The sequence below is a fragment of the Cebus imitator genome, unplaced genomic scaffold (genome assembly GCF_001604975.1).
Source record: "Cebus imitator isolate Cc_AM_T3 unplaced genomic scaffold, Cebus_imitator-1.0 Scaffold61, whole genome shotgun sequence".
Classification (NCBI taxonomy): domain Eukaryota; kingdom Metazoa; phylum Chordata; class Mammalia; order Primates; family Cebidae; genus Cebus; species Cebus imitator.
The window spans coordinates 5,716,110-5,743,305 of NW_016107376.1; the positions used below are offsets into that span (position 1 = coordinate 5,716,110).

General features: G+C 43.1%; 1 protein-coding gene across 2 annotated transcripts in view; it reads left to right on the top strand.

Annotated features, from left to right (window-relative positions):
* The first annotated feature begins 406 nt into the window (after positions 1–406).
* FRMD4A (FERM domain containing 4A) overlaps positions 407–27,196 on the top strand; it is a 679,547-nt gene continuing 652,757 nt past the window's right edge. For both annotated transcript variants that reach the window (XM_017529828.2, XM_017529827.2), the window contains exons 1-2: positions 407–757; positions 1,174–1,299. In XM_017529828.2, the coding sequence (XP_017385317.1) occupies positions 1,255–1,299 (45 nt within the window). In that variant the 5' untranslated portion in view covers positions 407–757; positions 1,174–1,254. The remainder of the gene's footprint in view (positions 758–1,173; positions 1,300–27,196) is intronic.

The window sequence follows — 27,196 nt, forward strand, 5'->3', positions numbered from 1 at the left end:
AGGGTTTCACTGTGTCAGCCAAGATGGTTTTGATCTCCTGACCTTGTGATCTGCCCGCCTCAGCCTCTCAAAGTGCTGGGATTACAGGCATGAGCCACTGTGCCCAGTAGATGTCTAATTTTCTTAACTCTTTGACTCTGGAAAGCCCTTTGAGTCACCCATTATATAACAAGATTCGGCAGGCTTTTTTCTTTTTCTTCTTTTCCCTTCATTGACATCTTCCAGGGAAAAGGCTGCATGATATTATTTTCAAGGCTAACTTTTCTTTTTCTCGTAAGCAGTGTCCCTTGTGACAAATCTGCCTCCTCTGCCTCCCTGAGCTAGGGAGGCTCCTTCAAAATTCCTAACAGGCAGCCCTGTGGAGGGATGGGAGGGAAGGGATGGGAGGGAGGCAGGGCGGGAGGAAGGGAGGAGAGAGAGGTAGAGTGTGTCTGTATGCGGCGTACATGTGGTACAGCCAGGGAGATCAGAACACTCACAGAACAGGCAGTGCAATTCCATGTTCCTCCTAAGTATGTTAGCCCTTCCGGGAGCTGAGCTGGCCAGTCTACTTGGAGAGGAGAAGTAGATTAGGGGAAGGTGGAAGGGTCAGTTCCTCAGTGACTTCCTCCTCGGGGATGGTGAGGGCATCTGCTGATCTCCAGTGACTGCCTGGAGCCTCATGGTCAGACCCGGCTCCCTCACTCCCAGATATCTGATTTTGCAAAAAGGGACACACCTATCTGCAGCAAAGAAGACACTGACCAGATTGCGAGCGGTATGTTGTGACATTCAGCATGTTTATGCAGCAGAATTGCTGAGAGATGCAGAGAGAGGGGGTGGCTCGGGCTGCTTGATTTATCTGCAATAAGGAATGTTTTATTTTAATTGTCAGTTAAAGGAAGACTTGCTGCCAAGGGGAAGGTAGCAGTTAAAAATTCCATGTTCTAAGCTCTCACATTTGTGTTTGATGCAGTCTCTGTGTCTGTGCAGCTTAGTGAAGCTAGGGAGGGCTCACCTTTAAATAACCTGCAGCTTCCTCTTTTCCTTCTTTTTTTTTCTCCCTAAGCACAGTTCCCACCCTGTCTTCTTTCCAAATATCCCCTGCTCTCCTCCCCACCCTGTGTAAGGTGGCCTCCTTTCCCCTTGAGCCTTTTGCTCCCTAAGTCTGGATTTCCGCTGCTTTTCCTGCAGGTGCCTTTGGATGCTCTGTAGCCACCCGGGGTCCAGGCGGACTGACTACGCAGCAAGATTCGTGCATGGGAATCGGAGACCATGGCAGTGCAGCTGGTGCCCGACTCTGCTCTCGGCCTGCTGATGGTGAGTGTCGAGCGAGGAGGTGGGGCCCAAGCAGAGTCCACTCCAGCCTCCCCTGCACCCCTGGCAGGCTGCCGCTGCCGCTGCAGTGGCTGCAGACATGTTCAGCGTTGCTCCGCTTTATCCCGCAGGCTCTTTGAAAATGCTTTCTTGGGTCAGAGTATCAGCATGACAAAGCACTCGCAGGGAGAAGAAGCTGTAGATTTGCCATTTCAGAAACTTGTTGCTGAATGCTATTTTGAGAGCTGTGCTTGCAAACAGGTGCTAAGAGCCCCTCGAAATAGGCTGCTAGGATGCCTCCTCCAGCCCGGCATCCTTTCCCCCTTGTCTTTTGCATCTAAATTGAGCCAATTGTGTTTGTTTGTTTTTGGGTATCTTCTCCTGGCAAGTGTGGAATCTTTTGCCCATGGGGTGATGGAATGAGGTCTTCTCTCTAGCCACCCACATATCTGCTCGTATTTCCCTGCAGAGGTGGTGGAGGAGGTTCGCTGTGGCCTCAGTGACGCTTCGGCTGCTGAGTTGGGAGCAGCTTGTTTCCTATCTACCATTGATGGCAAACCTTGGCAGGCCTCATCCAGGCATTTATCTGGGTGTGAGCAGCTGACTCACCTTATGCCCCTCTGGAATTTTCACCATGTGAAGAAAGCCCTTGCCCTTGCCTTATGAAAGCGCACAAGGACATAGGCGCTATCCTGTTCCAGCCCAGCTGGCTTCTGGCTTGACACTGGGTTCAGCATTGGCCATGGTTCTGCACTCTGTCTCCTCTCCTGGGGTCCCCTGCACACCGCAGTGATGCTAGCTGTCGTCAGAAGTAGCCTGCCTCAGGTTTGGCATGGAAATGGTTCCAGCATTTGCACAGGAGGTTTTATGAACCAAGCCTAAGTGCTTCTGTGTATATTGATTTGTGTCTTCTGACTGAGGAGAGTAAATGCAGCTTTGCAAGGCCTGATGAGTTTGTGGAGGTGACTTGGAAGAGCTGTCAGTGGCAAGCCGGCCCCCTGGGTGGCAAGCCTGGTCAAATTCAAAGGAACAGATATCTTGGTTATTTCTTGCTCAGAACGCCATTGGGTCCACAGAGCTAGGTGAATCACCTGAAATCTATCTCATGGGCCTCTGCTGACTTCTGATTTCACTGGGAGAGAAGGACTAGAAGGAATGAAATTGTCATTTTCAAGAGAAATTACCCGTTACCTGACTTCTTTCCCTTACCAATTCCATCGTCTGATGATACTTTATCCTCCATCGTCTACCTATGGTCAAATAAATTGTTTAGGAAATTTTAGAGTGTCATTGAGTATTCGTGATGCTATCTGGCACTAAAATGCAGTCTCTTTGGGGACTAGGAGACTTCTGGGAACCTGGGAACCTGGGTTATATGCACTGAAATCCAGGCACACACATGCACACACACATGCATATGTGCAGTATCTAGTATACTTAACAGAAATAAATCCTGTGTAATGTGAATATAGAGGATAAAAGTTTTCTTGGAAAATAGCTTCAGGGAGAGTGAGATCTGCTTGCCTTAGCCTTCTATTTGGACCTTTCCTCTGTGCTTAGAACAAAGATGTGTATCTGCTTTATTCCAAGCCCCTAAGCATAAATCCTCGGTATCTAAATTGAATGAATAGCATCCATTTCTGCTGTTAAATGCACACATATATGCACGCGCGCGTGCGCGCTTGCACACACACACACGCATACGCATACACACACGGGCTTTTCTGTCCTTGGGTCTACCATATACTACGGCTGCTGCCCTGGAGGGGTCTACATCTCAGACCTTACCTTCCATTTGTCAGTGACCTCTGTCCTTAGCTCACTCCCTGGTACTCACCTCTTGCCTGGAATAAAGGATGGTGTTCTCATCTCTCGGAAACCAGGAGAAAGAGCTCTTGATACCCTGATGGACCATTTGATTCAAGAACCGTGGAACACTGCGTGTAATTCAAGTCAGTGTACATTTTCTAGTTCAGGTTTAGTTCAGGGAAATTTTTCCCTATGGACTTTGGTGCTACTTTTTTTTCGTTTTTAAGGGTAAACCCCGAAGTAATTGCTTCCCTGACACCTTGTATGATATGTCTTAAAATTTATAAGCAAGCCGAGGAGGAAAGAACGGAGGGAAAGAAGCCATTTAGCGGAGTCGCTTTGGCTATGAGTTCAGGAAGGAAGCTGTAAACAGTATTATTTATTGCTCATTCATCAGCCAATCAGTTGTTAGTATTTATCGAGTGTCTGCTCACTGAGGAAAGTAGCCTGGCATAATAGCAGGAGCCAGACCTCATAACCTCACAGTCTGTGGAAAGTTGATACCAGGTTGCTGGATTACAGTTCTGATTTTGTGCTGTGGAATCATCGGGGCTAAGGGCTAGCTGGGGAAGTTACCTGGCCATACCCCTTGCTTTTGGATAAGGAGACACCCAGAGGTTACATTCAGTTGAGATGCTAAATGCTTCAGGGAAGAGCATGTTTATTCGGTTACAGAATCGGCCACAGAACCTGGAGGGTTGGACAGCCCTGCGCTCCATTCTAGCCTTGCCTCTCATTGAGTGATCCTGGGAATGTCACTTACTTTTTCCATGCCTTAGTGATGCCATTTGCTAACTGAGAGTGCTGTCTGATGTCCAGGGTCCCTTCCAATCTGTTAAACACAATTTAAGATCTCTAAGCAACAAGGTACAGATGAAGTTCTGGGATAGCCAATTCGAAGGCTTTATTTAGCATTATGTCTCTATTTCCAACCTTGCACATGAGCAGTATTGCTCTGAGAATGGTGGGGTGTATTCCCACTCTGGCTTTTATTCCAGGGCACATAAGTTTCATATTATTAGCTGACGTGGATGATCATTGGTGTTCACTCATACTCTGCTGTCAGGAATCTTACCCCACAAGAACCTAAGCTTGTCTATTGGACAAAAACCATTGACTTTTGAACAGTGTCTCAGCGGCATTTTCCAAGCTGCGGCTGGGTTGTGGTCAGCTGGGAGGGGTGCCAGTTGGTGAGCATGCCTGGACCATCTTGGCATGGGAGGACCTCACCGATTCTTTCAACGGAGAGCTCACAGAGGACAGTGATGCCTCTCCATGTAAGACAGAGCTGCTCAAATGACCACAGGAGTGTAGGCTTGGGGAGAACACAGGATCTGGTGGTGGAGGTGGCCTTTCAGGCTGTTGAAAAGCTGCCTCTTCCATCTTTGCAAGAATCTCAGGAAGTGAAAGAAAATACTTCTGTGTTCACCAAACTGTGAGGAGCCTTCAGAGTGATGTGACTAGTTGTAGAGCAGGAAACTCTTGGCTGTGTGTCATTTGTTGAGGGCGTATGAATTAAGGGAAAGCTGCAAGGGCTGGAACACGCTAGAGCTGAGGATTCATTGATCATTTCTTTCTTTTTTGGGGGGGGGATCGAGTCTTGCTTTGTTGCCCAGGCTGCAATGCAGTGACGCGATCTCAGCTCACTGCAAACTTTGCCTCCCGGGTTCAAATAATTCTCCTGCTTCAACCTCCTGAGTAGCTGGGATTACAGATGCATGTCACCACACCCAGCTAATTTTTGTGTTTTTAATAGAGACAGGGTTTCACCATGTTGGCCAGGCTGGTCTCCATCTCCTGACCATGCAATCCACCGGCCTTGGCCTTCCAAAGTGCGGGGATTACAGGTGTGAGTCACCGTGCCCGGCCTGATCATTTCTTTAAAGCCAGGATAAGGATGTGAAACCAAGGGTCTTCAGTGGTGGTATGATGACATTTTGGTTCTTAGATTCTAAAAGCTCACATCTTTGGGACAGCTAGATTAAAATAGTTTTTAATGTAAATTAACTGGATAATAAATAATGCAAATTATGCTTTTCTATAAACAAGGTGTCATTCCATACATCATCTCATTTAATTCCATCCATGACCCTATTTTTAGACCAAAAAAATTCTGATAATTAGAATCTGGGAACCCATCAATGGTCACACAACTGAAAGTGATGAAGCAAGGTCTAAAAATCTAAGTCCCCTGAGTCCCAAGCCAGTGCTTTCTTTGACAACATATCAAAGCTCAACAATTTGACTTCTAGGACCTTCTAACACTTTGGATTCACTCCTGAAGGGATCTCCCCTCTGAACCAGTCAGCATTTTCTGTGTTTCTAGATGGGGAATCCTGTCTTTCTGTAAATCATCTGTTCTTTTCCATATTGAAGTATAAAATAAAAAGTGATACAAGTCTGGCTCAAGGTGTCTGACTTGACTCCAACAAGAAGTATTTTTCATATCCATGAAATACCTGCCATTTTTCAAGGTTCTATTCTCTCAGACCTTGTTTCTAGGAAATTGCCTAGAGTCATGTTTTATAATATAAAAATTTTAATATGTAAAAATTCAATTCACAACTCAGAGAAGTTAGTGGGTGATTAACCACAATGAATGAAGAATGTCAAGTAGATTATCCTGAAGTTTCTTTCCATTCTAAAAATTTGATTTCAGATTTCTGGGCTTCTTTTGAATAGACCAGCTCCCTGGTCTATGTTGAATAGATTTCAATGAATAACTTGCTGTTCTGTGATTTTATCTCCCTCATTTCATTTCATTATAAATTCTTTTCTTAGCCATTTTCCTCCTCTGGACAATTTTCTTTTTAACTAATCCACAAATATTTGCTGAATATCTACTTTGTGCAAGAAAAATACAAGGCAGTGACTGGCTTTAGCATACTTACAATCTAATTGGCAAGACAGGTTGGAGATACGCCAGAATTATAACAATCAGAAATTTACAGGATATCTTCAGAGAATCACATAAGAACTATAATGAGACAGTGCATAACTCATCACCAAGTGAGCCCTAGGGGGCACTGGTTGTCAGAGTGGAGGAACTTGTTCTTGAGGTTCAAGTAAGATGTTGAGTGATGGATGAGTTAAGAGAGCTGATTTGAGGTGTGGGGAATGGTTGAATCACAGCAAAGTCTAGATCGTGTTTGGGAGATGGGGAATAGACTGCTTTGGGCAGATTTCCTGTAGATGACAAAGGAATGCAAGGTCAGAAAGGCAGGTTGGAGGTATGACCAAGATCCTAGTTCTATTACTATAATCGAATCCTTCTCTACATTTGACCTGTGACAGGTCTAATCTGACAGATTCAGATTAGATCCTGAAAAGAGATCTAGAATTTTGAATAAGCCTATGGCTTTTCCCCAGATCCCAACTGGCAAAAAGCATAGAATATAATTGAGTTTTGTCTTAAGGACTCTTGCTCTTAAATTAATAATCTCTGTGTTTTTCAAAGTGCTTTTCCATCTGGGTCCCACCAGACATCCTCAACAATCCAGGCAGTTTAGGCACGACATCTTCCTATTAGCTGATGAAGCAGGGGTCGACAGAAGTCAAAGGGCTTGCCCAAGATGACTCAGATAATTTATGATAAAATTGAGATATAGGCTGGGTGCAGTGGCTCATGTCTGTAATCCCAGCACTTTGGGAAGCTGAGGCAGGCAGATTACCTGAGGTCGGGAGTTCGAGACTAGCCTGGCCAATATGGTAAAACCCCAGCTCTACTGAAAATACAGCTGCTTGGGAGGCTGAGGCAGGAGAATCACTTGAATCAAGGAGGCAGAAGTTGCAGTGAGCCGAGATCACGCCGCTGCACTCCAGCCTGGGTAACAGAGTGGGACTCCATCTCAAAAAAATAAATAAAAAATAAAATAAATAAACACACAACATTGTGACATTACTCCAGTTGTCATGATGGTTCATGCATACATTTGAAAAAAGTGATAATGACAACTTTTATGGAAATCTGGAGAATAATAATTACATGGTAATACAGTGTAGCCACCCAAAGCACTGTATACGGAGTATGGCCAGCCAGGCTTGGGATCCAGGGGAGAGGTCCTAGGTATTTGGGTTTAAGGGTGATACTGATATTTAGTATCATCTGTCTTTCTGGTTTATTCATAAGACAATTGCCAAAAAAATCTCTGAGAAATGGTCCTGTCATTGTTACCTCTAAGTCAGAGGCTTATTGCACCTGAGATAAAATTTACCAATGGGTATCTTTGAAATCTTGCTATTAATATTTTTTAGTTGCTATTCAATATATAAATTTATCTGTTTCAAATGGTGAAATTTGAAATCAATGACTGTAAAACTAACTTAGATAATATTTTGCTGAATATATTTTGATTTCATTTTCTGCCAGACCTGTTTCTGTAAGTTTAATTTACAGAGACTAACTTAAACTGCTAGCATTGGCAAAAAGGGAAATTTATTGACTGATGTGACCAGAGAGTCTCAGGAATAAACCAGCTCCAGGAGAGGCTGGATCAAGGACTTTGAATGGTGGCATCTGAACCCTGTTTCTCTGGCTCTGCCATGTCTTGGCTCTGCTTTTTTTTGTGTTGACTTTATTTTTTGGCAGGTTCTTCCCCTAGCAGCTCTAGGGCTACTTGTTCTTGGAGTTAGTGAATGTAGGTAAATGAGCAGGACTCTCTTTCATGGTCATCTTTTATAAGCTGTCTTTGGATCTCTTGAATAATAAGCTTGTTGCAGGCCAATTAGTGGGTATAGAGAAGGAGATTTCTGAGTAATCAGGCTGGCTAATGTTTCTAGATCTGTTGAGAGTAAGGAAGGAGTCAACTGGCAGATAACTCTGTCTGAATCACATGAGGTGGGAAGGGCAGGTTGCAAAAAAAGAAGAGCTACATTATCAGGGGAGAGGATGCTATTTTATCAGAAGGGAATGCCAGGAAGGTAAAAACTGTCGATACCTATAGACACCTATTACAGTGGTATACCCTGATAGGTCATCTACTAAACTAGTCGGGGAGGTAAAGCATCGGTAGATCCCAAATCATGGCTTCAGTTGTCCCCAAAATAAATATAAATGGAGAAGCACAGTTGTCTAAATATTTTATGCTAGGTTGAACAAGTCTCACCACCTGTAAAATGAGATAATAATAGCTACCATGTGAGATTTGGGATAATTCAACCAGATATGCATGTAAAGTTCCTAGTGCTATTTTTGGCCCAAAGCAAATAGCACAGTACATACTAGTAGCCCCTTCCTTCATCATAAAAAGATATGAAATGATAGTCTGCCTGAATTCATCTCATGGGACTCTTGCATGAGACAAAATAAATCTAAAAGCAAGTTGCCCAGTTCTCTCCTTCTTCATCCCAGTCTCTGGACAATGAGTGACCACCTCTAGACAATCAGCTAGTGCTTTCACAAAAACAGTTGTTCTTCTGGTCTTGTGAGCCATTCTAGTCATGAGCAAATTTAAATTTGCATTCCTATCTTGAATAACTCAGAAAATTTCTTACCCTTTGAAGGGAGATGACTAAAATATGGGCTGCAATATGTTCTCCCTGGCGAAGGCAAAATGCATACATTTTACACATGATGGGGCAGCTATGAGTGCATCTCTGCTAAAAATTAATTGTACAGCAGCTTTGCAAAGTGTAATAGTGGTTTGGAGAGCATGTGTCACTGGTGCAGGTAGCAGTTTCTCATTGACTTCTATGCCGGAATATGAAGCTTAATGGAACATATGGTATTTAGCCTGATAGTAATCACAGGTCCTGAAAACACGCTCTACCCAGACCATGTGGTTCCCATCGAGTGGGGAGACTGAATTCCAATGTCAAGGCAACACTGGCCTGCAACTTCTGTTGCATTGTGATGAGTGCTTTTTATAATCCTGGATATTGAAATCTTAGCCTCACAGGCTGGACCTGGAGAAGCAATTTCCTGAGTGGTAGATCTAATTCATCTTTCCAAGCACATTATGTGCACCTGTGGTTTTCACTGTCATCTGTACACTAATGGCTCCCAAATCATGTCTTGGGCTCAGGCCCTGCCCCAAACTCCTAGTAACTGTGAGTCCAAGTGCTTATCAGATTTATTCTCCTGCTTGTTCCACAGGGATATGAAACTCAGAAAACCTCAGCCCAGCTCAAATGCAGAGTTTATGATCTTCTCCCCAACCGTGGTTGGTGGTGGCACCATTGTGCTTGTTACCCCAGGATTGGCCTTTGAGTCCTTGCTCTCACTCATCTGCCTGGTTCAGCTGGGCCTTGCTGCTTCTGCCTCACTTTCTCTTGAATCTGGCCCCTCCTAGGTACTCACCTACCCTGCCTGAGTCCAGGCCCCCACTCTCTCATACCTAGTGTAGTGGTTCATTCTCGCGTTGCTATAAAGAGCTACCTGAGACTGGGTAATTTATAAAGAAAAGAGATTTAATTGACTCACACTTTCACAGGCTGTGTAGGAAGCATGGCTGGAGAAGCCTCAGGAAACTTAGAGTCATGGCAGAAGATGAAGAGGGAGAAGTAACGTCTTAAATGATGGCAGCAGGAGGAGGAGGGAGCAAAGGGGGAAGTGCTACACACTTTTAAACAACCAGCTCTCATGAGATCTCACTCCCTGTCGCAGGAACAGCGAGGGAGAAGTCCACCCCTGCCATCCAGTCACCCCCACCAGGCCCCTCCTTCATAACTGGGGATTACAATTCAGACTTGAGATTTGGGCAGGGGCACAGTTACAAACCATAACACCTGGTTACCTGCAGGGCCACTTACCTGGTCTTCCTGCTTCTAGTCTCTTATCACTGTTGCCTGTCTTCTGTACTTTCTTTAGAGTGGTAGTTATAAAATAAAGGTTTAATTTCTCTGCCTAAAACTGTTCAGTTGTGCCTAATTTTACATAGGATAAGGCTCTAGCTTTTTAATATACCACATTAGTCATTTAGAGATCTGGTCTCTGCCTACCTGCCCAACCTTATGTCCCACAGTCCCTCCACCCCTCAAAATTCATACTCTCATGAAGCATTGGACATTTTTGCCCCCAACAGATGACATGCAGGCTCAAGCCTGTGCACTTCTGAATTGTACACTTTCTATTATTTGGAATGTTATTCTACCTTCCTCTCTTTCTCCTTTATTTCATATATACATAATTTTACTTATTGCTAGATGGTATTTGACATTTGTATCTGTTTTTCTTAATAGATTGTGAGTGCCTCATGAGTATAGAATATTTCTCTATTTTTTTTTCATTCATTTCATTCATTCATCGATTCATTTAACCCATATTTACTTAACATATACTCTCTTCTAGACACTGCTTCAATAGGAGGGATACAGTGGTGAATCCGACAGAAAGTCTTTTTGCTGTCATCAAGCTTACACTCTCCTGAGGAAAGACACACACACACACACACACACTCACATTGAAAATAAACAGGAGAACTACTATGTGGGCCCTATAGAGAATTAAAAATGATTATTTGGAGACAGTGCTTGGATGACAGCTTAGAGGAGTGATTGTGGATGCCTTCTTAGAAGAAGTCGCATTTGAGCTGAAGGGTAAGTTACAAGAAGCAGCCAAGGGTGGAAAAGTCATGGGTGTGCCTTCCAACCAGGGCCGTGGCCCCTGGGTGGGAAGGAATTTAGCAGGCTCCAGTAGTGTGCACTCTTCTCAATATGTTTGGTAGATGGAGGTATTGATTGACTGCTTCCTGGCAGCTTAGCCTCACACCAGGCTCTGGGAGGAAGTCTGGTGAGTACAGTGCATGGCCCTTGCCTGGGTTCTTATGTCTCATTAGAGAAATAAGAAGCACTGAACATGCTTAGGTAACATTGCATGATGGGAAATGCCCCACATGGAAGGTGTGGTATTTACTAACAAGCTATGTGAAGAAATCAGAGGCAGGGGCAGGGACAGGGGTGTGAGATCTAGAAACCTAGTCCAGATAGTTTGTAGAAAATGTCATTGAGCTATTTTGAAGAGTGTATATCATGTTGACTGGGGAAGGGAGGGAAAGAGTAGCTTCAGAGGGAACAAAATCATTAGGAAATTCAGAAGGAAATGATAAACAGCCGAGGGTAGGGTTGGGGAGGGCAGATGTGGGAGTATGAAGGGAGGGACTGGTATTTGCTAAAGGGTCTGTCTCATGGAGGAGGTGGAATGCTGGCTAAAGATAAGGGAGGACATTGCAAATGCTCTCGGGAGCATCTGGATTGTGGCTGCAGACACTGAAGCCTCTCCAGGTTCTTGGATGGGACTGATTTAATGGGTAGGGATGGGAATCGGAATGTTTAATTTGTGGTGAAGGGCAGGGTGTGCTGGGGACACTGGAAGGAGAAGGCCAGTTTAGAGGCAATTGCATGAATTTGGGTGGGAGGTAACGAGGTGGCACGAAGCTGGCAATAAGAAAAGAGGAAGGGGGAATTAATTCTGGAACATTCTGAAGGGAGAGCTATCAGGATTGGATGGGAGATGGATGACAGGGGTGTACACAGGGAGGAGCCAGCTGGGACCACTCTGTGGCTCCTGGAGGTGCAGGGACCATGACACATGCAAGCCACTCTGGAGTGGGAAATACTATTTGAGTAAGAATAGCTTCCTATTGACTGAGGACTACAAAGCTGAAGGTCCTGAGGAAATAATGAGATTTCCAGCAGAGGTGGAGGGTGGGCAGTTGGAGGTACCGGCTGGGGTAGGTCCTGGATTGGATTTGGTGTGGGGGGCATATCTGGCAGTGACACTGAAGCTCAGCAATCCTAGAGACTGTAGAGAAGAAAGAATAGGAGGACAGGCCTGAGAGAGGCGCATTCTAACGGACAGTCAGAAGGAGTTTATCACCTTGTGAAGCAAGGCAGTGTTTGTACCCAATCAATGTTCCCTTGACTTCGGAACTAATTTTCTTTACATTCAAAGTGTCAGATGGCCCCACTGAAGAAGGCTTGATAATTTTTGCTATTAATAGATGCAGGTTAAATGTAGTTCCATTAGATGATGGCACTTCCGCAAAGATTTCTGTAGGTGTGGCCAAACTAGGAACATATACATGCAAACTATTACTAAGCCTCACAAGGTGGCTAGTATGTATTTATTGTGTGTGTGTGTGTGTGTGTGTGTGTGTGTGAGAGAGAGAGGAGATTCAGTTACTACTGCTACATAACAAACTATCCCACACTTTGTAATTTTTGTACAAAATTCAGTACAAAACAAAATTTTGTTACCCTCAAAACTTTTTGTGGGTCAGGAGTTTCAATAGGTTACAGTGGGAATGGCTTGTCTCTGCTCCACACCGGAGCCTCAGCTGTGAAGAGCTGATGGCTGAGGTGATTCAACAGCTGGCCCTGGAATCTTCTGGAGATAAGTCTTCACTTATATGTATGGTGATGGATGCTGCTGTCAGCTGGACCACAGCTGATTCTGTGAACCATAACACGAGAGCCTCCCCACATGGTGTGGGCGTCCTCAAAATATGGCTGCTTCAGGGTAGGTGGATTTGCACAGTGGCGCAGGGTCCAAAACTGAATATCTGAAATAACAAGGCAGAGCTGCATGATCTCTCATAACCTGGTCTCAGAAGTCATGCAGGCTTGCTCCTGTGGCATCTTCTTGGTTACAGACACGTCATTAAGGCTAGATCCAAGGTGAAACCATATAGACTGCCTGTTGATGAAGGAGGCATCAGTGTGGTTCAGGGCATGTTTCAAGCCACCATGGGGTATGTTCATTCTGTGTAACTTGATTTTATGTTCCTTGATGCTCTTTTACAACCTGTCTATGGGACTTTACTCAGAGGGAACATATAAATACTGATTCATTGAATGATAGGTTGATATCTGAAGAAGTCTTTTTTTTTTTTTTTTTCCGTACTAGCGAAGAGTTGCCTTTTGAGTTTTCAGATTTTCATCCAAACCCTGAACAACTGAGGCTAACATGTGCTTAGTGCCTATCACGCCTTCCAAGAACACTCAGAGGATGTGTCAGTCCTGGTCTGCCTGCTCTGTGACCTCTGAGGTCCCAAATTTAGTTCTTATTGATGATTGGGAGCCGATAAGGCAATCATGTTGCTTCCTTTACATGCTTGACCTTGGGACCAATAACTTGTTTTGTGTCTTTTTTGCCCATGTGTCAAGGTAAAAAAAAAAAAAAAAAAGGATATAGCTTGGTATTAGGACTGCAATGCTTTCTTTTCTCATGAGGGAATGTGAGTGTAATTGAGCCATAATGAACATGGCTGAGGTCATTTCCTAGGGATTAATGAACAGGAGAATATGTTCAGGGCCTGAGGCTGAGTCTTTGGTCATTAACCTAGCTGGTCATTAATATTGTCCAGGAATGCTTTATGTTAGGCCATTACAACTAGTGCCATATGCTGCTGCAGTGGGGAAACACGAACATTACCTGTATCAACAACTATTTGTTTTCCTTCCACACTCTGTGATTACTGAGTGAGGCAGCCTCTTTAATATACAACCCACAGGCATGAAGCACCAATGGCAGGGAAAATTTGAAGCTGAGGTCCTTTGAGTGCAACATCCTTTTATATATTTTGAATTTTCTAGCAAGAAAATGCATTAAATCTCAGACCCTGTATCTAGACAGGACAACTAGTTATTTGGGCTGTTCAGAGTAAAATCTGTGACTGTTTTCTGGACTTCTTTGGCCTTCTTTTTTCCCAAAAAGGAAGAACTGGTCTACCTACCGTCCCATGGTCCCTGTAGTCTATTCCAGGGTAGGCAAACTAGAGGGCTTGAATCTAGCCCACTGGAAAAAAAAAAAAAAAAAAAAAAGGAAAAGCATCTCCTGCCTTGTAGATATATACAAGGTTATTCACAACTCTTCATATTCCTTGCACCTGTGTCCAAAAGCAGAAAAGAGGAGGAATGGTAAAGAGAGCTCTCCTTGTGTTTCTTTTTATCAAGGAGGAAAATCTCTCCCAGAACCTCCCCAGAGCACTTCCCCTTATTTTTCACTGGCCAAAATAGGGCAGGTTAGCTCACACAGCCTCCTCCCATAATCCCTCACCAGAATTCCTTTCTAAACAATAGAGGCTGGGGATCTTAAAAGATGCATTTCCTTGCCTTCCTTACAGCTAGGGTCCTGCATGTGATCTGACTTCCACCATGCCAGCTCACTGGTGCCCACCATGGAGAGGTGAGGTGAAGTGACTAACTCAAAGGAGCAATTGTGGAACAGACTTTCTAGCAAGCAAGGTGGCCAAAGTGTTAGATTACTTTGGACCAGCTCCTGTGGAAGCACCAGTGTCTGCTCTCTGGTGTCAGAGGTGGTGCTGAATGACAGTGGTGGCATCTTTGCTGTAACAGTCTTGAGCTGTGGTTGGGTATTTCTTTTGCCTTTCTGGCAAATGTACTTGGTTATCTGGTTTTCCCATATGTTCTTAACTGTCTAATATTCAATAAGAAATCCCTTTCTGCTTAATATAATTAGGGTAGACTTTGTTGTCTGCAACTAACAATCCCAAGCAACACACAAGGCAGCTGTCATGGAGGCTGGGAAAAGAGTAGCTGCATTTTTAGGCTCTTCCTGTAAAAAAGAATGTTCAGAGCAATGGCGGCTGTGCAGACAACCAAAAGAATCTTCTAGATAAGTGTGGATATAGACAGGTCTGTGAATAGAGTAGATGAGACATGCTTTCTTTTATTTGGTACATGAGTTTCTTAGGAGGATTTCAAAATAATGAAAATATAGCCATCATTCCATGAATGTGATTATATGAAAGAACTGTTTTTACAAACATCTGTCCCTGTTCCATCTCTGTTCACACAGCTAACAGCAGTCAGAACCCTGTCCAAATCTAAGAGATAATAGTTACCAAGTAGTTGAAATCTAATGAGCAAAAAGAAAATAGAAAAAGAAAAAACATAAGTATTATAATTTTAGTTATGATTGTGTAGACAAAGAGGCAATAGGACAAAGACATTTCTGAAGCTCTGGGTAGATAATTAGCCATGCCAATATTGAATCCAAATCCTTTTAACTACTATTACCATTTTTTTCCATGTTAATTTTTTAAATTAGTTTTTATTTATTTACTTCCGAGACAGGGTCTTTCTCTGTTACGTAAGGTAGAGTGCAGTGGCGCAATCATAGCTCACTGCGGCTCCAACACCCTGGGTTCAAGTGATCCTCCCATCTCAGCCTCCCTAGTAGACAGGAATATAGACATGCATCACCACACCTGGTTAATTAAAAAAAAATATTTTTTTTTTTTTTAAGAAATCGGATCTCACTATGTTGCCCAGGCTGGAGAGGAACTGGGCTCAAGTGGTTTTCCCACCTCAGTCTCCCAAAATACTGGGATCACAGGTTTGAGCCACCACTCCTGGCCTTAGCTTTTGAAAATAAAAATGCTTTCACATGGTTAAAAAAATACAAACATTTATACAATAAAACCACGTTTGCCTACTACTGTAGACTCTTAATTCTTTAGTTTCTTGGTATCCTTCTAGAAATTATCTGCACATATGCAACATCTTTGCTTGTCAATTCCTGTAGTGTTACCTCCTTCTTTTTTATTTATTCTTTTGTGACAGGGTCTCACTCTGTTGCCCAAGCTGGAGGGTAGTGGCACACTCACGGCTCACTGCAGCCTCCATCTTCCGGGCTCGGATGATCCTCCCATCTCAGCCTCTTGAGTAGCTGGGACTACAGGCACCCACCATTAATTTTTTGTATTTTTTTAAAATATAGATATGGTTTTGCTACTTCATTCTTTGTAAAGGCTGCCTAGTATTATATTGTATAAATGACTCATAATTTGTTTAATCAGTCCCTCATTGGTGGACATTTAAGCTATTTTAAATATTTTATAATTATAAACTATCTTGCAGTGAACATTTATGTGCATACATCTTTGTGCATATGGCTTGTGTGTAATGTACAATAAATTCATAAGTGGATGATGCTGGATCAAAGATATATAATTTTTAAATTCTTATAGATATTGTAAAATTATTGTCTTCAAAGGGATAGCATGCATTTTTTTTTTTTTAATTCCACTTTTGAAGTTCCAGGAAAATAAGAACTGGTTCTTATAGGCTGATTGGAAGTATGGGGACTGTAGGAAAAGTAAGCTATTCTCCAAAGGGTGTTTAGAATCTTACTGTATAAACAATTACAGCATTAAATGTCTGCAGAATTCGAGTGGCAAATGAGCAGCGAATATCAATTACACATCTGCTGCCTCTCAAAGGCAGATGGTCTTTTAATTTTATATCCCATGAATCATACCCAAATTTCACTCTCATTCTCAGAGTGCTCCCCGCTCTTTCTTACTTTCACTGAGGAAATGGTTTATTATGCTTTTCAGAGATCAAATTAATTTTAACCTACAGCACAAAGAAACCTTGCACATTTTACTGAGCAGATATTGAAGATTGAAATTTCATCTATGAATACATGCTGGCCCCTGGTAATTGTTTAACACCAGGGAGTTTCCATATCGGAAGAATTTTAAGACGTGGTCCCTACCCTCAATGACCTTATGATCTGGGTGGAAAAATCAACATACTCTCTACACCTTAAGTAATGAAAGGACAGATGAAACAGAATCTGTAAGTGCTAAACTACATAGTTTATTCATGCTTGGAAATACAAAGAAGGAAGAAATCACTGTGCATAGGAGCTGTCAGGAACCTCTAAGAGACAGATGGGGGGGTTGGCTTGATTTTGTGAGACAGGAGGGAGAAGATAGAACACCCTGGAGAGCAAGACATGGCTGCCATGACCACCTGGAGCTGAGTAAGGCATGAGCTGGAAGGCGAAGAAAGATGGAGAGGGGTGAGAGAGAGAGAGATGCAGAAATGAGTGTGGGTGGGAGGGTGGGGGTACTGTGTGGCAGAAGGCCATGCTTAGTAGGACAAATGTAAGAAATAATATAAAATGAATTGGCCATGCCGGAAAGGGCATTTGGGGCACGAGAGGATGTTCTATAGGCAGCATGGTCCTGTACAACCGGATGGCTCATGTTCTGGGGTCTCACACTCAGCCAGTTGAATTGGCATTGGAACTTTCTGAGAAAATGTGACCCTTCTTATGTTCCAAAGCTTTATGAATTTATCTAAATGTGTCAAGTCTGCAGAGGTCAAGATAGCTGTCTTCCAGGACTCAGGGAGATGTTCAAGAAGCTCTTCCACTAGGGACTGTGGTGGTGGGGGAAGGAGGAGGTGGAAATTCAGGAGACAGGTGGGGAGGCTTGTGTGGGATTTGAGGTGTGGGACCGCAAAGGGCTGTGTTGCTGGTGCACTGGTGGCCACAGGCACACAGGGAGATGCAAGAGGGGTTTCCAAGCCAGGAGCCACTGCCTGGGAGACATGTGAAGAAGGTGGCAGGAGATTCTGTCAAACAACCTAGTAAGCCCTCCTTGAGGGTCTGCTGTGTTTGAACCCATGCTAGTGAAGTGGTGTCATTCATCTGGGGTAAATACCCAAGATTTGTTTTCTCACAGCCACAGAAAACTAAGACATAGACACACAAGGAATGAGCTTCAGAGCAGAAACTTTAACAGTGAAAGAAAAGAGAAGAGCTCTCTCGCTTGCAGAGAGAGGGGTCCCTGAATGGATTTTTGGTTATGGCTAAACTTGAGGAGGTGGTGTCTGATTTACATAGGGCACAAATGATTGGTTGGACGAGGTGTGCTATTTTCATAGGGCACAAAAAAACAGGTTGGTGTAGGTATGCTGTTTGCATAGGGCGTGAATTTCTGGTTGTCCCCACCCTAATCTTTTATTATGCAGATGGATTTGCTACCTAGCTGGCTCCATGTTGCCTGTTCCTTTACTGTACCTGTGGACAAAGAAAAGGGAGGATGGAGCCTCCATGTGGAACATACCTGGGTTCCAGGTAGCCTTTTCCTATTGGCACGGCTGCCGGCGTTCACCTGTGCAGGCTTTCAGCTTGCTTATCTGTTTACAGCTCGATTGTTCAGGCTGCTCTTTGTTAGAAAAGAAATTACTTTGGGGCTGCTTTTTGTTAAAAGGGAAATTCTGCCAAGAACTCTTTTGCGCTCAGTATCTGCCTAAATAATTTCTTTCTAGCTCCTGTATATCATCAGTTGCTGGAGGGGAGCGAAAAGCCAACTAGGAGAGCTCATTCATTCAGGGAGTTAGGATGTGAGGGGCAGTGAAGGGCAAACTGAGTGGGTAAAGAAATGAACGCCAAAACCCAGTAAGGCGCGAGCTCCAGGGAAGGCTAAGCAAAGTGCCGCAGAGGCCCAAAGACGAGGGGGATCCCAGCCAGCTGTGGAGGCAGGGCCACATCCAACGCAGGATCCTCGAGGATGCATTGGGGTCAACTCTTAGGGCTGCAGAAGAGGAGCTGGGAGGGCAGCGCCCCGGCACTGAGACGGAGGAGGGCAAAGGACATCGCAAGTGCTGGAAAAATGGCCATTCCTGCTGGGGGTTCAGATGGAGGGAACGTGGGGAGGGTGCAGGGGACCGGGAGGGAATCAGGTTAGAAGGGATTCTTTACTTTTAAGCTGATGAATAGGGTTTGAAATAGGAAGCAAACGAGGATTCACAATAGATTCTTGAGCAGGCAGTTATGTGATGAGAAGACTACATTGGAAAGAGGAAACGGTCGTGGGCTGATCAGTTAGGAAGTGACCGCGGGACTTGAGGGAGGCATAGGGAGCCTGAGCGGTGAAAACACTGTACTCACTGTTAGGTACAGAGGTAGGAGGCGGAGCCGGGAGGCTGGGGCTCACGTGCTGCTCAGTGAAGCCCTCATGACTTGTGGCTACCTCGGGGGTCCTCAGAACTTAAATGGACCACGAACTGCATTGGAAGTTTATATAAAATCCATGTTTCAGGGCCTTAACTTCTGAGGTTCTAATTCTGAGTCTTGGCTGGCTCTAAAAATTGTTTTTGTTTATTGGTTTGTTTGGCTGGTTTGAGACAGTGTCTCTCTGTGGCCCATGCTGGAGTGCAGTGGCATGATCACGGTGCTCACTACAGCCTCAATCTCCTGGGCTCGAACTATTGTCCCGCCTCAGCCACCAGAGTAACTGGGATTACAGATGTGAGCCATTACACCCAGCCAAGTTTTTTATTTATTTTACTTTAGGTGCATACTATATCTGGCATTTCTCCCTATGTTATGCCTCCCCAGCCCCTGCTGTCTCTCCCCTACGCCCCCCCAACTGCCCCCAGTGTGTGATGCTCCCCTCCCTGTGTGCACATGTTCTCATTGTTCAACACCCACCTATGAGTGAGCACATGCGGTGTTTGGCTTTCTGTTCTTGTGTCAATTTGCTGAGAATGGTGGTATCCAGATTCATCCAAGTCCCTACAAAGGACACGAACTCATTGTTCACCCAGCTAATTTTTAAAATTTTTGTAGAGATGGGGTCTCACTATGTTGCCCAAGCTTGTCTTGAATTCCTGAGCTCAAATGATTTTCTCACGTTGGCCTCCTGAGTAGCTGGGATTACAAACCTGAGCCACCATGCCCAGTTTACATGTATAATTTTTAACAGGCGACTGTTTTGCAAGTGATTGCATGTTGAGAAATCCTCTGTCTCCTAGCATCTTTATCTGTGAACTGACTGTGGTTTGAATCTAGGCTTGCATAAAGTGCTTTTTATTTTTTCAACAGAAAAGGAGATGGAAAGAAAGGCAGGTGTTGAAGTGGAAATACCACTGAATCTTTGAATGACTTTTTAGGTACATTTAAAAATGCATCTGCTGAATGAATTTTCATAACTTTTCCCCATATTAGCTGTAGTTCTAGGATGACTAACCAATGGGTTATTTGGTAGGTCACATTTTCAACTTATATGAAAACAGTTTGACTAGTTTCATCAAGCCCAACCTAATTTTGTAAGTACCCTGTGATTGTGGGGTGCTGGTTTTTATTGCCTGAGTCTACTGGGAAGACAGCAGGGTATTAGTACATTGTTTTCAAACAAACAGTGGTATGATCATGAACACACTTCACTGCTTAAACCTTTTTGAATAATGCTGTTGTCATTAAACCTGAAAATAAACTTAAAAGAGACACAGTAACTAGGCAGAGATAAAAAGAGCCGGGGGGAGAAGGGAGATATTTGAATTAAAAAAGAGTTAGCTATATCAGAGGAGAGCAGGTTGTATTTTTCCCTCAATCTGCTCCTGCATAATTTTAGTCTATTTTTCTAATTATGGAAACAGAACAAGAAAAATCCAGACTGCTGTTCGTATTCTCACTACTTTCAAGGAAAAATAAATAATAAATTGGTAGTCAGTATCTATGCCAGAAGAAAATGAAACAAAGACGAGATGTAAATTTTCTTTGTGCAGATTATCGTTGGCACATTTCTTTCCCTTCACTTCCCAAAGTCATTTAAAAGAGTGTCATTCAAGACCAATTAAAGGGATGTGGATGAGGAGCTGCGAGTTTACAGTTAGTATCAATCAATAGTGCAATTTGGTCATCAATACATTTTGAAATGCTCTTCAAAATTGGCTTCGTTTAACTATAGCTAAAGGATTACAAATGAAACTTTATTGAGCAAGTCCTCCTTTGTTTGAAAGACAGCCTCAGAGCCCTGAAAATTAGTATTTCCCTTTATTGTAGTTGTCGATTCAGAGGGGAGAAACTGTATCTATGTACTTTAGTGCCTTTGCCACACAGATTTCGGCACCGATTTTCAACAAGTCATCTCATAATGAATTCAGTGGAGAAAGGAAAAGTATGAGAAGGTAGAGAGTGAGAAATTGCAGTAAGGACCCCAGTAAAGAACGAGGACCCAGGGCTAGAGTCTGTTCTAAGATGAAGACAAACATCTCTCTGTCTCCAGTGTGCCTGTAACTCCTGGCTCCTCTAGGACTAATTCCCTTATCTTCCGTGGAGCTCAGTGAGGGGGTATGCTTGAGAAGGTAAATCGACGTAACTGGACAAAAACCATGTGTGGGTTTTCACAATCTCTACTCCTTATTTCTGAAACCCCCCCCAATGGAGGTGGACTGTTCCTGTCACACAAGTTGTCACCCTAGGAAGGACCACTTTGTTTCTTGCCTGTAGGTTTCCTTCTGCATTAGCTGAACATGTGTAGCAGGTGAGAGAGATGTTCCAATCAGAGGGACAGAGTTCAGGTTTGTCGTTCTGGCTGTGGATGGTGTGGAATTAAAAAGAGAAGAAACAGAGGCTTAGCATTTGCTCTTCAAGATGGATTTCAAACATGTTGTTTGTATGTCACTAATGACAAGCCAGGACAAATAAAATCTGTCACGTGCTCATCTACTTTTTCTTTTGATGGCTAATTTTTTGGGGGAGTGATTTGTCACTTGTAGACATTCTCCCTGATTGGCTAACAGGGCTTCCTGCAAGGCTCTGATCCTTCCTGCAGTATCAGTTTTCTTCTCTGTATACTTTTCTCAAATTCATTCTTGGGTTCTAGATTAGTAGCTTTACTAATGCATATTTTGTTTTTAGTGACACATAAATGCAAATGTTTTCTCAGAGAAGTACCAGAAGTCAAAAACCATGAATCAAAGAAAATTAATAAGCAGAATTAATGGCTAATAAATGTGAATGGATTTGTGAATAGCAGACACATTTGCCTGTCCTCAACATGGTTGCATTTCACATGTTCTGCATTTTCCTGGCGCCTATGTTGGTAAGACGAGTATGGTCTTACTGGAAGCTAAAAATGTTTTTTAATAGGATTAGGAATTTGCTAAATGTTGTACCTGTCCTTGGTTCCTCTGCCTTCTCTTCCCATCCCCCACCTATACACATTAAAATTGCTTTAGGTTCAGAGTTTCAAATATATACAGTAAAATCATGGATTTAAAATCATGGACAGATCATTTTACCCTTTCAAGAGCTGGAGACATTTAAAATAAAATTTGCAACCATTACCCCTTAAACAGAGAAACCTCCGCTGAATGTCTACTGAGTCATTATCTCCGCCTTTCTTCTTTTTTTTTTTATAACTAGTGCATTCTCCTTACAGGGCATAGGATTAAACAATGAACTTCATAGAATATCAGAATAGGCTCCCTAAATGCTTTTCCATGGAGAAAATGAACAGATGCCTGGTGGGGAGGGCCTCTGTTTTCCATATATTGAAATTCAAAGATGCTCAGGACCTGCTAGTATAATGTCCATAACCTTGAAACAGAGCATTGAAGAGATTCTGTGTCATCTCAGTTTGCTCAGCTGTTTGCTGTATTACAAGCATTAACTGGTTACTATTTAGGGCTCCATTTTGGAGCAGTCTGTGGGCTTCTCTTGGGTAAACTTTTACTTTCCCACGATGATAGTTCTGATGACCTCTCTATGTTGGGAACAGGTATTTCACTGTTCCTTCCTCTCTTTTCTATTTTGAACTTGGCTAATATTAATTTTCACTCTTCTGCTTTAAAATGTGTATATAATTTCCTACAGGAGAACCTTTTATGCTTCTCATGTAACAGTTGTGTGAACAGAGAATTTCTTTCTTTTTAAAAAAGATTTCCCCGTTTAAACTTCCCAGCTTTTATTTTAAAAGTTCAAGAGTGCATGTGCAGGATGTGCATGTTTGTTGTATAAATATGTGCCATGGTGATTTGCTGTACAGATTATCCCATCACCTAGGTATTAAGCCTTAGCATCCATTAGCTATTCTTCCTGAGGCTCTTTTCCCATCCCCAACCCTCCAACAGGTCCCAGTGTGTTTTGCTTTTTCCTGTGTGTCCATTTGTTCTCATCATTCACCTCCCACTTATAAGTAAGAATATGCAGTATTTGATTTTCTATTCCTCCATTAGTTTGCTGAGGATAATGACATCTAGCTCCATCCATGACCCTTCAAAGGACACGATTTCATTCTTTTTATGACTGCATAGTATTCCCTGGTGTGTATGAACTACATTTTCTTTATCCAGTCTCTCAGTGACAGGCATTTAGGTTGATTCCATGTCTTTGCTATTGTGAATGGTGCTGCAGTGAACATATGTGTGCATGTATGTTTATAGGAGTGAACATATATGTGCATGTATATTTTTATAGAGTCTCACTCTCTACAGAACAGTCAAGAACCAGGTTTCTGAAGGTATAGAAAACCCCAAGAAGAGCCCAGCAGAGATGCCATCTGGCCTTCAAGATTGCCTTGATTAGCAAGCGTATTATTTTGTTACCAGCATTAAACTCTTCAAGGATGTTTCCTGGCATGAGAGCTTTGTGGATTCCAATATATGTTACATTGTTATACTGGGGACATAAGCATATTTAATGGGAGAGATTACAAACCATATTTCTTAGATATATAATCTATTCACTATTTTTCAGCAATTTCCTGTGTGCCTTATGCTACCTTAGAGTATTTTGTAACTAGAGGCGAGGACATGGGACACAGGAATCTTCCTTAGGCATACACATATTTTGGGGAAATGTAAATAATGGAACTTGGTAAATAGCTTAAGGAAAAAGCACAGGTTCCCCTGAGCATTTTTATGGACCTAAAAATCTTTCACTAATTGCTTTTCACACTGACCAAGACTGGACACATGCTGGTAACAGGTATTGATAGCTGAAAGAGGCATCATGTTGTCTGTATTGAGTTGATTTCCCCCAGAAGTGGACCCTAAGATAAAGATTCAAGCTCAGGTTGTTTATGAAGGGGGTGATCCCAGCAAACACTTGCGGGAAAGTAGGGAAGCAAGGTAGGGAAACCAAAAAGAGAGGCTTTATCAAACCTATTTCCACTGTGAGCAGCTGCCACAGTCAGGACACTCTGGGAGACAGTCTAGAACACACTGTAGAGTTACCCCAGCTCAAGGGAGATGTAACCGGGATATTTATCCACCAGCTTCCCATCACCACTGGTGGAGTGAGTTCTGGGGCCATTCATTCTCCAGCATTTCTGATTTGGCACTTATAATATGCTCGGTGGGGAAAGAAAGTTCCCCTACTGCCTAGCCCCAGAGCCCTCAGGCAGACAGTTTTAAAATGGTAGCATGATTGAGGAGATCGGTGGGACACAGACTGTCCCTTCCACAAAATCAATTAACAGAGAAGTCCTCATGAGCTCGGCCAGACTCAGCGTGCTCCCAGGCCGTGGGGGAGAAATGACATGTCCTTGATCTAAGCATTCTTCAACCTAGACTGGGAGTAAGACTAGCATTCATGCTGGCCTGAGCACGTAACATGAGCAAGTATATGATGAAGCAGGAAATCGGGAGATGCAGCCTATAAAGCCAAGAGTGAGATGTTTCCATTTTTCCCAAAAAGGCTGCTGTCAACATCACTAATCATTAGGGAAATGCACATCAAAGCCATAATCAGATGCCCCTTCACAGCCATCAGGATGGCAATGATAAAAGAATCCACAGAAAACAGAGGGTATTGGCAAGGCTCTAAGGAAGCTGGGGCCCTTGCGCACTGTTGGTGAGAATGTAAAATGATGCAGCTGCTATTTGGAAAGTGGGTATGGCAGTTCCTCAAAAATCTAAAAATAGAATTACCATATGATCCAGCAATTCCGGGTATATATCCAGAAGAATTGAAAGCAGGGTATTGAGATATTTTTATATTGATGTTCATAGAAGCATTATTCATAGTGGCCAAAAGGTGGAAGCAACTCAAGTGTCTATCAGTGGACGGATGGATAAAAAATATGTGCTGGCTGGATGCGGTGGCTCACGCCTATAATCCCAGCCCTTTGAGAGGCTGAGGCAGGTGGATCACAAGGTCAAGAGTTCAAGACCAACCTCTGGCCAACATAGTGAAACCCTGTCTCTATTAAAAAAAAAAAAAAAAAAAAAAACCCCAAAGATATGCTATATATGTAAAATGGAATATTATTCAACCTTAAAAAGGAAGAGAACTCTGACATATGCTACAACATAAACCTTTGATAACATTACGCTCAAGGAAATAAGCCAGACACAAAAGGACAAATAGTGCATGGTTCTACTTATAAGAGGAACTAGAATGTATTATTCTAGAGAAGAATAAACTGTAATAATAATAAACCATAGAGACAGAAATCAGGATGATGGTTGCCAAGGGTGAGAAAGGGGTAATGAAGAGGGGGAAAAAGCTACTGCTGCCATATACCAGACCCCTCTAACTCCTCTACCTCTTTTTACTTTGAAGTCTTAGACTCCCACATCCTGGGTAAAAATGCTGTCTGTGTCAGCCCCTGTCCTCTGCTCCCTCAATTCTGCACAGCTGAATTCACTGACTGCCCATAAATCTTCTGCCTACCCCAGGGCATGAGAAAGGCATGATACATTTTCCTTTCTTCTTGTCCAGTAGGGGCTTAGGATTGAACACACTCTCCAATCCAAATGCTTGGTAGCCAAATTGCAATTATTTAGCACCCACTTTGGGCTTCTCCCCAAACACTGCCTGTGCTGCCAGGCCCTAGTGCCTACAACCCGCTGACCAGCGGCAGTGGCATCACCAGGGAGCTTGTGGGAAATGCAGAATCTTGTGTCTCACCCTGACCCATTGAATCAGAGGCTGCATCCTGGCCCACTGAATCGGAGCCTGAATTTCCGCAAGGACCCCTGGTGATTCCTGTGCATGTTAAAATTTAAGAAGCAGTTGGGTAGACTCCAGAGCTGTGGTTCTTAACCCAGGTTACCCATTAGAATTGCGGGGTTAAGGGGTATGAGGAGGTTATCTGAAAATTGCCAGTACTCAAATTCTGATTGGGTTGCCTTGAAATGGACTATGGGCCTTGATGTTTTTCAAAAGCTCTCCAGGGAATTCTACCATGCAGCTGCGGCCAGGATCCACTCCTATAGGGCAAGTTTTGGCACCTTGCATTGACATTATTTGAACAATAGGATTCCTGCCTGAGATACCATTCTTTTCAATGTCTTGTTTCCTTACCCCCTGCTCCTCCTCTTTTTTTTTTTCTGAAGAGTCCTGCTGTCTAATGTTGCTTTTGAGAGTCCCTCTCTCTGGACCTCTGCCTTGATATAGGGCTTACTCCTAACCAAGTTCTGTCCCTGTGCACAATGTTCTTGGCTGGTGACCACCTGACCATCAGCAGTCAGGATGCGTAAGTATACGGTCTCTGCCCATCTAATGAGATATCCTAGTATTAACTTTTGGAATTAGGATTTAAACTGTTGTACCTTATTTGGACAATAGAATGACTTCAGCCTCTGACTGTATAGAAAGTGGGGCCTTTAGCCTACATTCTCTATCTTTTGTGCAATTATTATGTGCTAGACACTATTCTAAGAAGTCCATATATGTTCGCTGATTTAATCCTCATAAAAACCTATTTATCTCCATTGTGTATTGAAGGAAGCGGAAGTGCAGAGTTTAGTAACTTGTTCAAAGTAGCATAGCTTGTCTGTGGCAAAGTTGGAATCCAGAGTCTGACTCCAGAGACCATACTTTTAACCATGATGCTATTTTTGTACAAAGTTTCTTTAATACAAAATGAGAAGACCTGAGTCATACATTATGTGGGGGCAGGGGGTTTTACTGTGTAGCTCTTTTGCTGAATCCAGCTTGGCTCTGCTTGACATTTAAGTTTGGTTATTAACAGTTACAACGTGTATTTTTTCCCGAAACCAACTACATCAGCTTCTAATAATGGTCAAGATTTGTCATGCCCTAGAGTTGGCTTCAGGCAGGTGGATAGAGAAAAGAACCTGGAGGGAAACTGACATTTAAGGACAGGGTTGGAGAAAATGAGAAATTCACAAGGGGGCTTAAGAAGATTGACCATCAAATGCACTATATAAAAATCAAACCCTTTCCATTACAATGGGGTCATTTCCATAGCTATTTGGACCTTGAGGTGATGGTTTCAGAATTTTCTTTCGCCAGATTTGTCTGAAATACTCCCCTGGGAATGACTTTCTTCTCTCAATCCTTTCCTATTTGACATCCTTGGGCCACTCAACTCCTGCTCACTGAGTTCCTCCAACCTGCACCCAATCATCCAGTGTTATATATTCTATTCTTCAGGCAATTTCTATTTACCTTTTTAAAAATCACAGGCTCAATTTCCCCTTCTTGAATTGCAGTATCAAATTTTACTGCCCATGAATCTTTTCTGGTCCTTAGTGAATTTGACATTTCTGAAGCCTGCCATTACATTGGAAAACATGTTTTCTTATAGAAAAGGGGCTATATATGAAATATAGTTTTATGAATAGGGTTTGAGAT